Genomic DNA, 13292 nt, shown 5'->3' with positions numbered 1-13292 from the left:
CTTATACATATATCCTAAAGAGATCATGTCATGCATAGAAGAAAATTTAAGTTCTTCTATGATAGAATAATTTACAAGTTACAAGGAATTTGTTAATGAGTATCTCGTATATGTATAAATGACACGTCTGCATGCTGATTTTATATTATATTTTACGTTAGTAATTAATATAATCGTTGATTGATGTAAATTTTACTATAAGTTTAGTTTCATATATTAGTGTGAGTTTCATCATGGATGAATTGATCGATAAATCGTTAATAGGCTAGGTACGAAGGTTTGATCAATTAATTTTACATGGATTTTTAATTGGAAACTGTTGATTTTACTGAGCTTCGAAGATGATTGTGCAGAATCTCATGATGCAAGAGTTGCAATGATTTTAACATTATGAATTTCATTTGTTGATTGATGTTGGCTCACCAAACTGCTCAAGGTTTGTAATTGGAGGTGATGAGTCATGAGTCATGAGTCATGAGAGTTTTGAACAAGTACAACAATTTTGAACAAGATTGATGAAGATGGGTTAAGGTGAAATCCGACTTATTAGACAGTAGGTTGTCGGCTAATTATAATTATTAGACTTCAAAAGAAGTATCAAAGAAGTAATGCATCTGTAATGGAGGGCCATAGCCTCTTAGCAAATCAGGTGCACTCGAAAACGACCACTCCCCAGTTTGTTCATTCTTTCAAATTCAATTGTTTCAGTATGAATTATTTCACAAGGGACATTGGGTGGGAGGCAATCAGTCTCTGAATTGTACATGCCATTTCTAGCTAGTAATTTGAATTTCGAATTCAACTGGGTAGAAAGCTTTTTAATCATGGAGGCGTCGAACTCGTTAAATTGGGAGGGACATGACTGCTCGGAGGGAATCTCGCCATCTGGGTCCATAAAAAAGGGTGTATGAGAAAGATTCATGGACTTTAGATTCAAAATGGCAGGTAATAGGGTCATCAAGGTGACATTGCAAATTTGCGATGTGTTGCATATAAACCATTTTCAAAAGTTTTATAGTGCTCCGGAGTATTAACTGTTAGCTCGTGGTTTTTCAAGAACGCGCTATTGAAACTGCGAAGCACTGTGTAAAACACCACCCGACGTCTTTCAACATCTGAGTTTAAGCGAGGGGCTTTGGCCACCTTGATTTGGCAGGCCTCGGCTGCTACAAGAAGAGGTTGTTTGTTTTGGACAAAGCGAACATGCATGTTATCATCATGCAAGTTAAACGTATCTGTCTCCCTTCTTTAGGCAGTGGTTGAGAGGCCGGCCGGTTAGTGTCGACACTTTCAGGCCAAGAAGACCAGAAGAGTACTCACTACTCAGAGCCAAACAAGTTAGTAGTAGTGTTGTGAGACTCTAGTTTGGATCTTTAATTAATTGGAAGAACTTCCTCATCACAAGTTTCAGCTACCCGTCTTGAACCAGTAGCTTAATGTAGTTGGCCGTTGTCCTGATGGGTCGATCTCAGGGGCAGGGTGTCTGCAAGTTAATCTCCTTCATTTCCCGGGACCGATTGGTATTTTTGCTACTTTTCCGACCATGTTTAACCACATGTAATCATACTGAATGATATTCCTATCTTGGTGATGAAGGGAAGTGCATTTGCATTTAGGGGTTCAAGAAGCGACCTAGACTATCTGGTGTGGGCGTTGTTGCCACAAGCTGCTGATTGTAACACAAGAATTAGTGTTGGGCCGGGCCTGCGGGGTTAACAATTCGTTTCATTTTTTTTGGGGCTACTATAGGTTGTGGGCTTATAAACCCCTGGGCCCAGTGAACAGTAGAACTAAACCCTAATAAAAAGTAGCCAAACACTACCCCTCTGGTTTTCGAGCTCTACGTTTCACTCAGTAGAGCACCAGCATCATGCCTTCGATGGGTTCCGAAAAGAAGGAGAAGAAGATGAAGAAGGCGAAGAAGGAAAACATAGAAGCTCCGGATCCGATGAGAATCGACAAGAAGAGCAAGAAAGAGTCAAACAAGCGAAAGGCTTTGGATACAGACGTGGTTGCCAAACCCAATAGCGAGCTGGAGGTACAGAAGCTTAAGAAGAAATCAAAGAAAGACAAGGCGGAGGAGACCCCTAATGCAGTGTCGAAGTTTCGAATTTCAGAGCCATTGAGGGCTAAGTTGAAGGAGAGAGGGATCAAGTCCTTGTCTCCAATCCAGGCCAGGACCTTTGATACCATCTTGGATGGGTTCGACTTGCTGGCACAGGCTCCTGCTGACCAGGTACTCAATAACTAACTTCTTTCGACTTAACATCATACATTGGGACTTGGTAAATCTATAGAAAAGATTCATTGTAATGGTAAAAATGAACTTGAATTTGTTATCACACTTGTAAGAAATATGGCATTTGTTTGATGAATACATTTTAGAAGATTGAATGGCAGGTTTGTGTTAATGTTGGACATTATATTGTTGTCGCAATGCTACGTGCAGGACAAAACTCTGGCATTTGTGCTACCCATCCTGGAGTCTCTAGTAAATGGCTCTGCAGAACAATCTAAAAAGACTGGGCACAAGGCTCCATGTGTTATGGTACTTTTACCTACAAGGGACTCAGCCGTACAGGTATATGCCATTTACCACCACCAAGCTAAGTTTGTTTTGCTTTAGTATCAGATTAATGTCCGTGACAGTTATATCTGGTGCATTCAGGTTCTTAAGGAATTTGGATTTTATGGTGGTTCTTTGGGACTAGTATCATGTTGTGTGTATGGAGGATCCTCCCACAAGGTTCAAACAAAGAAGTTAAAGAGAGGCAGGATTGATATCATTGTTGGAACACCTGGCCGTGTAAAGGTAGAGATCGATCAAGTACTTTCTGGTATTTACTTTGAGTTCTTGTAGTATTTAGCTTTGCCAAATTTCCAAGCTGAAGTAATGTGAGTTTGGTGTAGGATCATATAGAGAAGGGCAACATAGACTTGAGCAGTTTGAAGTTTCGGGTCCTTGGTGACGCTGATGAACTGTGGAAGAAAGGGTTAGTTGAAGATGTTGAATTCATTCTAGGTATACCTTAATTGTTCAATGGTGTTTTCAGAATTTCACAAAGCTAGACTACATATCTTTTATATCTATTTCTGTTTCAATTTGCAGGCAAGGTTAATGATGTAACTAAATTTCAAACACTTCTCTTCAGTACCCACATGCCCCGTTACGTGGAAAAGGTAAGTATATGAACCCGAGTTGTCAACTTTGAACCAAAGAGTTTCTACATAGAAATTGGCTTGACATTTCCTTCTATGACCTTTGGCACATACCTATGAACGAATTCCATTTTTCTTTTTCAGATTGCTTGCTCAAGGTATCTTAAATCAAACTATAAAGAGGTTGAACTGGTTAGTAATGAAAATAGGAAGGCCAGTCCATCCGAGGGTGGTCTTACTGATGAAAGAAATGGTAGATTTTCCAATCAAGAAGGGGCAGGTCGCGGCAACTATGGCAACAAATGGTGAACCTAGAACAGTGGCCATCAAGGTAGTGATCTGTAAATGTAGGTCGCATTTAAGGGTCGGAAGCTATGATGCAAGTAAATCGATGTGAAGGCAAGATCATATATGATCATGAAGAAGATATTCAGTAGGAGACATAGCCTTTTATAGCTTTATTTTAGTTGGTGGATTTTCCCTTTCCCACTGCTTCTACATCAGTTCTGTTCACAGGAATGTCCACTTTATAAACTCAGCTATTTACATGAGAAAATTACAAGTGTTGTACTGGATTGAGGTTTTTTCATGATTCAAAATCCATGGAGTACCAAGTCTGATTAATTTCTTATCCTTGCTCCGTTACTTGTGAGCGAAAGGAGCTAATATGTTGATGAAAGGAGGAAACCTGTCATTTAGAGAAGAGTAACCAGTATATCCAAAATTTATGAACTGACATTGACTGAAGCGTAGCTAAACGAGCCAAAAGGGTTGGCACTACAAGCACCATACATCGTAGCATTACCATATTGCATAAGCATACGAGTGTTTCAGCATTCGAGTTTAAGCCATGGCCTTTGGACAATTGAACACTTAGGCACGCCTACCATATAAGTTGAATTTATATTTCTGCGTCCTCTAGGTTTTACGTTTGCAGGCCAACATGAGTTGATCAGAGCCAGTCTATAAAAAGCGAGATGAGGAAGATTTGGCCTGCCCTGGTGATAGGTTTGCACGAAGAGGTGGTACGGTTCGTTATTCTCTGATTGAAGAAACAATAGGTTTTTCCCATCGATCCCATAGTGGTTCCTCTGATAGAAAAAATGATAGGCTTTCCAATCAAGGCTGGAGGGTGCTATAGAATCACGCGGTGAAACCTAGAGAAGTACTGTAATGAGTTTTATTGAACTTAATACTCTAATTTACTCGATGGGAGTTTTCCAATTCTACATCTGCATCTCATAATCTTTAAAACATATATGTTTCTTCATTTACTGGAGAAAGATATTTTGATGCCTGTTTCTATTCAAAAATCCTTTAGTGTTTCTATTCAAAAATCCTTTAGTGTATAACTAACAAGATCCGTACAAGATACACACGACTACTGTATTTCTTCCGCTTCAGCTGTAAACTTGGGTACATAACTAAACACATGGTAGAAATCAGCATATTCAGATTCATAAACTCAGGGTAACTTAACTTGCCACTCAAGTATGGCATACTCAGCAGTGATTCTGAAATGGGAAGTGTTGAAACAGTTGAAGGCGTGACACCAAGTAGCTCGTTCTTCGAGTCAAAACTTGGCACCCCAAATCATAGCATTAACAAACTCTTAGAACATCCTTCCATTTCATTTCTCTAAATTATGGGGGATATCAGTAACAAACGGAGATTTGGAGGAACAAAAGGTTTCACTTGGCACCAAGTAGCTAGTTCTACAAGTCAGAGACTTGGCACCAAATATCATATCATTAACCGAACAAACTCTTTAATCTTTCTTCCGTTTCATTGCCTTTCTCTAAACTATGAGAGATATCAGTGACAAACAGAGATTTGGGGTAGGGAGAAGGAACAAAGCTAGCTAGCTAGGAAGGACTCTGGAATGGGATACAATGTACACATAACAACAACTGCTTCCACAAACCAAAAAGTCAAATCGGCGAGTATCAGAATCAAACAAGCTAATACAAAATGGGGTATATACCTCATTCTGCGGACACATTGCCATACTGCCATGGGTTGAACTCAATTGATTTCACATCAACCACATCAACAGAGTCAGAGCTATCAATTGCAGCACGGTGTTGAGTGTATTTATTGTTATACTGATAGACTTCCAAGTCACCCCACGGTGTAGGTGTTACCTCCTCAGTTAACTCGAACCATCTTGGTGTAAACTTTTGTTCCTTGGCTTCTCGTTCTCTCTTTTCAGCTCTCTGCCTCTCCTCCAATCTTAAAAGAGAAACAAAGCATAAATAACAGGTTCCAAGGTCATCACAGTAAAATAAAAAATATTACACATAATCTAACACTGGATTCCCTTTTGGAAAAAGTAAGAATCTAGTGAGAGAAAAGAAGGATACCTGCTCTTCTCTGCACCTGATTTGGATAGATCGCCGTTCTCAAGTGCGTATCTATCAGGGCGCAAACGCGAGTCCGATGCCAAAAAATTTTTAGGAGCACTGTCAAAACTATTTATTTTATGTGCAAAGTATGTGTACTGAAATTTGTCATTCTCCGGAATATCAGCAAGATGCCAAACCTGCAGATGTCATTGTTTAAGAATGCCAGAAGCGACTGTTTAGTATATAGCTAGCAATATAACTGCATGAAACAAGCAACAGTCCAGACAAAACAATGTGCCAGAATATAGAGAATCCCAAGTAAACTATTCCTCGTCCTCTTCAAACCCTTTGTTTCTGTCCCACAGAACATAACCGAACCTAGTAGGTAAATACTGGTGAAAATTTTACTAAAAACGCATGAGTAACAGGCCTTTACCATGCTCTACATGTACACAATTTGCTCTATAATAAAGTATACAATATGACAGTATTGGAATGCTCTCCATAAGAATAATAGATGTAACTTAACTCGAAGAATACAGTTGCGCATTTGGAGCTGAAACGTGACTGACAAAAATATACGACAAAGATAGACTATGAGTACCTCTTTTAATTCTGTTCCTGGAAGAGGTTCCCCTTCCATGTCACATGGTTGATAATTCATGGATTCGTTCCATTTCCCAGTCATCAACATCTTAGGTTCCTCAGCAGCATTATAAACATATCCATCCACTTCATAACGGCCAGCTCTGTAACAAAATACAACTTTAAATTTATCACCACTAGCAAAATATGTAACTACTACATGGTTTATAAACAAATTCTTCTGACCAACACCGAAGGTTATAAATTAAAAGCAACATTTTCAAAATTCATTTAGTAGATTGTACTGATATACTTCATTCATTTCAGGATCCAGTGAGTCATTTATTTTGAAGCATTATTCTTGATTTATATACATAAAGAAAACACACCAGGTCAGAAATCAATTCCAATGAAACTTCGAGGTCACAATAGAAAGTTCAAATCTCATTAAACTACAAAGTTCTAGCAGTAATAACATGGTTATCGAAAGTTTGAAACACTTGAATAATTCATAGACAGCATAAAGGAGGCTTGAAGGAATTCATACCCAAACCAGCCACAGGGCTGGAAATATAGCACAGCTTTATCCCCAGTTGTCAGATTCGTCATTATCATGTCTCCAGGTGAATCAACCCAAGTCCTTCCGAATATCAAGTTGTTTACTTTTGTGGGAGGTGGCACTAAATCTAAGACTACACCATCTCTCTTAAGCGCCACTCGTGTTCTGCAAACAAACAGATTACATAACTAAACGCTTCTTCCAATTTTTTAATTTCAAGGAATAAATAATCAACAGAAACAAAAGAAAAAAAAACATCATAATGACAAATCTCACTTGTTTATGTAGAATTTTAAACAGCCAACCACTCACCAACAGAAGTTTGAATTCTAAAATAACGCATGCGCATGATTCAAATAATGTCATCTACTATTTAAATATGCGTATAGGTATCTAATATATCTAACTCTTACATCCTTTTCCTTCTGGAAAATTTAATTACAAAGCAGCCAAAGCAGATCATTAATTATACATGATTCTAGTTTCCAGAACTCCATAACTCCTTAATTTCTAGGCGAAGAGATCAAGTTCTGAAGGAATTAGCTTTACAAACCATTCTAAACCACAAGAAAAAAAGAGGTAAAACCTTCTATCAGCAATTACTAGCGTATGGCATGACATCTGTTGTTGGGAGATCAAAAACTACATGTTGAAGAACAAGCAGAGTTTGCAATACCTTCCAACTGGGTAAACATCAAGAGAGTTCCCTAGAAATTTAGTTTTCAGCTTTGACGTCACATCATAAGTGAAATGTTCATTTTCACCATGAGCAGCACTCATAGGTGGATGATGACTGACCTGGAATAATATTGTATGACGGTCAATTAAGAGTACTCATGATCTTAAAAAAAGAGTAGGAGAGATAATCTAATGTGGAGCACCACGAGAAGGGGGGCTTGTCATATACATAACAAACTAGAACAATCATGGCCCTCAAAAGCTCACCTGCTCTGCAACAAATGTAATCCCACCATGATTAACCATCTCATAAGTCTCCCCAAGTATAGGATTAAAGGGTTTCCATGTTCGCTGGTAGGCATAGTAGACAGAGATGGCCCATGATGCTGCAATGAATTATACACATGTATAGATTCATCAACCATAAAATGAAACTTGGCTGTGCATCACAAGCGAAAAATATATATTGAAGGAAAGCCATACTCACTGGCGTACACCAACCGCAAATAAGGATCTTCGCATTCATCAGCGAGATCCAACAAGTGTGAATATTCCATCAGCTGTAGGTATCACACAGTTAACCAAACAATCAAACTATATATACAACACAACTATCCAGGCATAGACTTGCAGCCAGATGTATAGAACAAACCTCTGCCATTTTCTGCAGCATTGTCATTGGCTCAAAGATATACACAGGAAGAGTCACCATTGATGTTATATCTGAACCTATATACTTTTGCATCATCTTCCAGTAACTGTCTCGTTCCTTTAATATAGAAAATGGAGAGATGTATAAGAAATTGAGGTTAAGTAGAATCAACAGCATTTCATGAAGAAGAATACAGATATTTCTACTTTTATATGGGAATGGAGGAACTGACGAGAAAATGCTACAAAGCCACATATCTTTGTATTGACTGTTTACTGATACAGTTTATGAGTTAATTTTATACCTATCACAAATTCACATTGACATTTACGACTCTAGAAGCATTGCATCTGGAGTTAAACATGAAAGTTGGCATAGTGCCACTTCAAAGTTTTATATAAGTACAAAAAAATAAGATGCTCCTTCCTGAACAGATAGCAACCCTCTTATAAAAAACATAGACTTGATTAAAAATAAATTACCAAATGCAGATGATAAAAGAGCAACAAATCCTTCAAAGAGAGATTTTAGAGATGAAATAATTGCAAACCTCCTGCTTCCATCTTCCTCGGTGAGCTTCCTCCTCTGCATCTTCTTTGCCTCCATCTGGATTTATAACTTCCACCCCTTCATGACCAAGCATCCTAAATGAAACAGGAGAATCACATTCAGCTGATAGAACTCACTCTTTTAAATAACAAATCAGAAGTACCCGGATAATTTCCTTTATCAATATGCACACAAGCAGATGAACTAATGGCTGAAAAGACGAAGTTATGTTTATGCATTTTGATGAAATTCCCACGGGACACTATCCAAAGTTCATTGAGTATACCCTGCAGACAGTTATGCACAACACTAATGGAAACGCTTCCCAAAAACAGAATGAAGCTATCACTACGACATTTACTCTCTGTAGTGTTCACAAACTCATAATATGAAAAAGAATTTGATTCTAGTCATTCACCCCTACCCTACAAAATACTAAATTCCCATCCAAGGCAAAAGCAGAAGTATCTAATATCAATGCCAGACATCGAATCTTCAAGAATAAATTGGTATTTCTAAAATTTATCTTTAATGGACTAAACATTATGCACTCAGGTCCTCATTCACACTCTAGCATATGCTGCCTAGCTCACTAGCTGATTTAACATTCCGGCTCAAGTTAACAATCCAACTTTTAACTATTCCCGAAACTAAAGATGCCACTGTATCTCGCTCTCTCGCACACATCAAACCTAAAACCCCTAAAGCGACACACCTATCAAGACCCAAATTCAGCTTCCTTATCACAAAATCAAAAACAGAACCATAAAAAATAAATAAATAAATAAAACACAACAGAAATGGAGCTCTCCATCGAAACCAAAAGAGATCACAGGCATCACTGAATGCAAGTACACAAAAACAGACACATTTCTTGTATGGTTAATCCAATCAATAAGTCAGAGCTCAAGACCAACTTAGCAATGTCCAAATCAACAAAAACTGATTGTGAGCAAGAAAGAACACAATTAGGGTTTTCGATAACATCGAGTGCATGCAAGATTGAAAATTGAAAAAAGAGAGAGAAGAGGGAAAAGGAAAGCAGACCCGCCAACGGATCGGTGCATGGCGTTGCCGAAGACGGAGAGGCCGGAAGTCATGGCGGCGAAGAAGCCCCCCTCGCTCTTCTCATCCTTGCTTGGGCCACTCATTTCTCAAAACCCTAATTCGATATTTCCCACAGATCACAAATGTTATGAAAAACTAAGAAGGCTTTTGCAACAAGTCTTTACAGAAATGAACCCAAGAGAAAAATATAAACATATCCAACGGCAAAATTGGAGGCTACGTTTTAATTTGTTCCACGCCCCTCCAATGGCGCGTGCTTTCTTCCTTTTTTTTTTCTTCTTCTCTCTCTTGTACTCCTTTTTTCTATTTTGGAGTTCAAATGTGTACGAATAGTAGTGTTTTAGATGAATGGTATGGTGTTTTAGATGTAGTTTTAGTAGTGTTTTAATTTTTTTTAGTGTTGCATGACTTTTGGATTGAAGGGAACTTTATACGAAAGAGATAAAGAAGTGAAACTAATTTAAGCGTCTATTTCTTTTTCCTCTAAGAATGAAACGGTATAGTTAGGTATGCGTCCTTTGTTAGTGTTTCTAGAATTTGAAAAAGTCTATCAAAAACATTTTAAGAAGTTTATCCAAAAACATTTATTTGTTCTGACCCAAAACTTGACATGTGTTACTACACGAAACACGTGAAAGGTATTAAACCAAGTAGTTTTGTTACTCGACGTGCTTGTAACAATACTGCTACAACTAGTAGACATGTCACGTAAATAATCATATAATGATTATGCTGCGTTGTGAAAATAATCAGTTGTTTGTTAAGCATAACATTGAGCTTAGGCGTAAGGTATTGCCTGGGTGCCGATATCATATTGGGCTTTGAGGAAGAAGCTCTGGTATTTATAAGACGAAGACGAAAGAGGCCCAGATTAATATTCCAATGAGCCCAAAACAAAACAGTAACCCGGGTGATAATCAATCTCCGACTGGGTATCAAATTCTCTGGTCTCAGTCTCACGTGGTGGGAAGGAGGAGCAGTATTTACAAAGAAATGAATCTCTGTTCTGCCAAACCCAATCGCCTCAGATCTACAGCGAAGCTCCTTCAATTTTCTATTCCCTAATTAAACCCAATTCCTTGTCCCCTTTTAAATCTAATTTTACTTCACTCCGATCACATTCACATTCTCTCTCTACCTCTCCGCCCAATCCAAAACCCTAAACCAGCTCCGATCGTCTCTCCCGATTCGCCGCCGGTCAAAACTCGGTCTGTAACATAAGGCGGAAGCTATGAAAGAAGCGAAAGCGAACGGTCAGTATCAGCAGACGCAGCAGCACCAGAACGGCGGTCACTTGTCTCCGTTCAAGTTCGCCAAGTTGCTCGATCCAGAAGCTTCCTGGGACAAGGTACTACTCTGCCTCTGCTTCTCTCTCTCTCTTTCGATTCGATTCGATTCGATTCTGAGGTAGTATGAGAATTTTGGATTCTAAAGTTTTGGAGTGGGATTTATGATGGGTTTTGAAGTTAATAAAAAGTATTGGAACGGTCGAATTTATTGAATATATTTTTAATTATATTGATAGTGAGTTGAAACTGTTAATAAATTGAATATAAGGTGTTTGATTTGTGTTTTTGGTGTAGGATCAATTGGGAGATGTGTTGCATTGGATTCGACAAGGCGTGGCGCTTGTGTGTGGGCTACTATGGGGTGCGGTGCCCTTGGTAGGAGGCATATGGTTTCTCCTGTAAGTTGAGCACTACCTTCAACTATCACATGTATTGCTGCTGAATGAAATTTTCTATGTGAAATATGATAAGACCAAGTAGAGGATACTATAACTCTAGTAAAATTTGATTACAATCGTGAATTCTAGCAAGGCAAGTAGGGGATTGTTGGGAGACAATGTTTGACCTCTTGAAGCTTAAGAGGTTTGTTTCTGCTACCTGCTTGGGAAGATGAAATCGTGTAGGTTAAAAATTGTAATAATCAATAAATGCTTTTCTTAAAATAAAGGGTAGGAATCACTAATAGTGGACGTTATAGCTTGTTTTGGACTTTAGCTGCTCGTTTTCAGAAGATCTAAATAATATACACCATGACAAATTTTGGATCTAGGTGCTACTTTTAAACTACAAAACGATTCGTTTTTCATTCTTGTTGGATCAATAATGTTGTAGAGGTTTTATAACTTTCCATTCACAGAGTTATTTTTTATTGTTGTTTTGAGTATAGTATTGTTCGGCTAATTATAGAGTTACTAAAAGAGGAAATATTGAACAATTCCTATGTCTTGTGTCCTTGAAGTCCTCAGAGATGAGCTGTAGGCTTTTTAGCTGTTACTTTATTAAAAGTTTGAAACAAATACTAGCACAGCCAGTCATTTGAACTAAAGGTTTGATGACATTGCTTGGCATAGTTTTTCCTTGATGAGCAAGTGTAGAAATGGCTCATTAATTGATTTTCTGTGCTGTGCTCTTTTCTGATATTATGGTTATCCAAAAGAAACAGCACCTAGTCTCATAGTTAAAGGGGTCTTGGTGTTAACACTTTTTTCATTTAACTGTTTCCACTTTGATAGCATTTTGTGGTCATGCAGTACTCATGGGATGTAGTGACAACTTATGTTCAAGTCTAGACCAAGCAAAAAGCCTTAAGTCTAGACGAAACAATTAAAATGTACTTGTGTCTGTGATGAATGTCCTACGCTTCCTGCCTAATTTGTTCAAATATGGTATTTCATGGTTCTCAATCTTCTGTCTGCACTAATGTAGCATATTCTTCCACTTTCTATGAACATTTTTCTTACTCTTATAGTTACTGTCAAACTATTTGTTGACCTTGTGAGGTGGACTTTGATTTACAGTTTTCTCGCGTTATCCACTGGGATTATATATGGCTACTATGCGATGATACTGAAGGTTGATGAAGAAGAATTTGGCGGTCATGGAGCTCTCCTCCAAGAGGGACTTTTTGCATCTACAACTCTTTTTCTGGTACTGTTTTATCATTTGCGGTCTATTCTCCTTACTTACTATCTTGTATCGGTACAGCCTCTTTTTGGTCTTTGATCTTGTTCTCATGTCTTCTCTCTCTGTTTTTCAGCTTGCATGGGTTCTAGTATACAGCTTGGGACACTTCTGATTGGCCATCCATTCAATTTCACTAGGAATTGGCTGCATGAAGAGCGATAGCCTCGGATACAATGAGATAGTTTCTTATGAAGGCATTACTGTTTGCTCATTTCTTTATGATTAAGCAACATTATGAATATGAGCATGGACATGCTATAGCATCTGATTATGGTGAATAGATGTTTCAGTCAATGTTTCTTCATGAACACCCACGCTATGTAGCAATGTATGACCTGCAAGATACTGATGAGAATCAAAATTGTTTTGGTAGCCATTAATAAAATTGCCTGCTATCAAATTCTAGTAGGTTTAGCTGCACAGTTGTTTCGGGTGGTTGACGAGCAGGATGTGTTCTATTTTGGGGGATATCTATCCGTATTCTTTTGTTATGTGGCTAGATTTATGTGCTTGACTACCGAGTATTCGAGTGCAAGTGCAATATGCAGTTATGCACGTCATTGAGTGGTCTTGTTTTGATCTCTCTAACATGTTTAGTTTGACACTGCGAATGCTTATGTGACCTTCATGGCTCCAACTGAAGGCCTTAAGATCATTCGGATAGGTTGGAAGGTTTATCAATTATATAGATGAATAATCTGGACAACAAATCTACAAAGTATTTT

At 38.2% G+C, this 13292-nt stretch overlaps 3 protein-coding genes across 3 annotated transcripts; 2 read left to right on the top strand and 1 right to left on the bottom strand.

The window, feature by feature from the left end:
- The first annotated feature begins 1861 nt into the window (after nt 1-1861).
- On the top strand, nt 1862-3781 carry LOC101314954 (DEAD-box ATP-dependent RNA helicase 7-like). Its single transcript, XM_004300377.1, has 6 exons — nt 1862-2236; nt 2450-2581; nt 2669-2812; nt 2911-3022; nt 3110-3180; nt 3304-3781. The coding sequence occupies exons 1-6, from the start codon at nt 1871-1873 to the stop codon at nt 3466-3468; spliced, it is 990 nt and encodes a 329-aa protein (XP_004300425.1). The 5' UTR covers nt 1862-1870; the 3' UTR covers nt 3469-3781.
- A 989-nt stretch (nt 3782-4770) lies between these two features.
- Nucleotides 4771-9678, bottom strand: LOC101312448 (oxysterol-binding protein-related protein 3C-like). The gene is made up of 10 exons (XM_004300369.1): nt 9575-9678; nt 8529-8622; nt 7979-8095; nt 7814-7886; nt 7594-7712; nt 7325-7446; nt 6637-6813; nt 6109-6253; nt 5523-5701; nt 4771-5391 (listed from the first exon to the last, which is right to left on the bottom strand). Exons 1-10 carry the CDS (start codon nt 9676-9678, stop codon nt 5145-5147), a joined length of 1377 nt encoding a protein of 458 aa, XP_004300417.1. The 3' UTR covers nt 4771-5144.
- An 863-nt stretch (nt 9679-10541) lies between these two features.
- Nucleotides 10542-13033, top strand: LOC101292313 (uncharacterized protein C20orf24 homolog). The gene is made up of 4 exons (XM_004300384.1): nt 10542-10943; nt 11179-11282; nt 12402-12531; nt 12641-13033. Exons 1-4 carry the CDS (start codon nt 10827-10829, stop codon nt 12677-12679), a joined length of 390 nt encoding a protein of 129 aa, XP_004300432.1. The 5' UTR covers nt 10542-10826; the 3' UTR covers nt 12680-13033.
- The last annotated feature ends 259 nt before the right edge of the window (nt 13034-13292 follow it).

Source organism: Fragaria vesca, linkage group LG5 (genome assembly GCF_000184155.1).
Source record: "Fragaria vesca subsp. vesca linkage group LG5, FraVesHawaii_1.0, whole genome shotgun sequence".
In the NCBI taxonomy this organism is placed as follows: Eukaryota; Viridiplantae; Streptophyta; class Magnoliopsida; order Rosales; family Rosaceae; genus Fragaria; species Fragaria vesca.
Note: the sequence above shows the minus strand (reverse complement) of the source record. Positions and strands in the feature narration are given on the sequence as shown.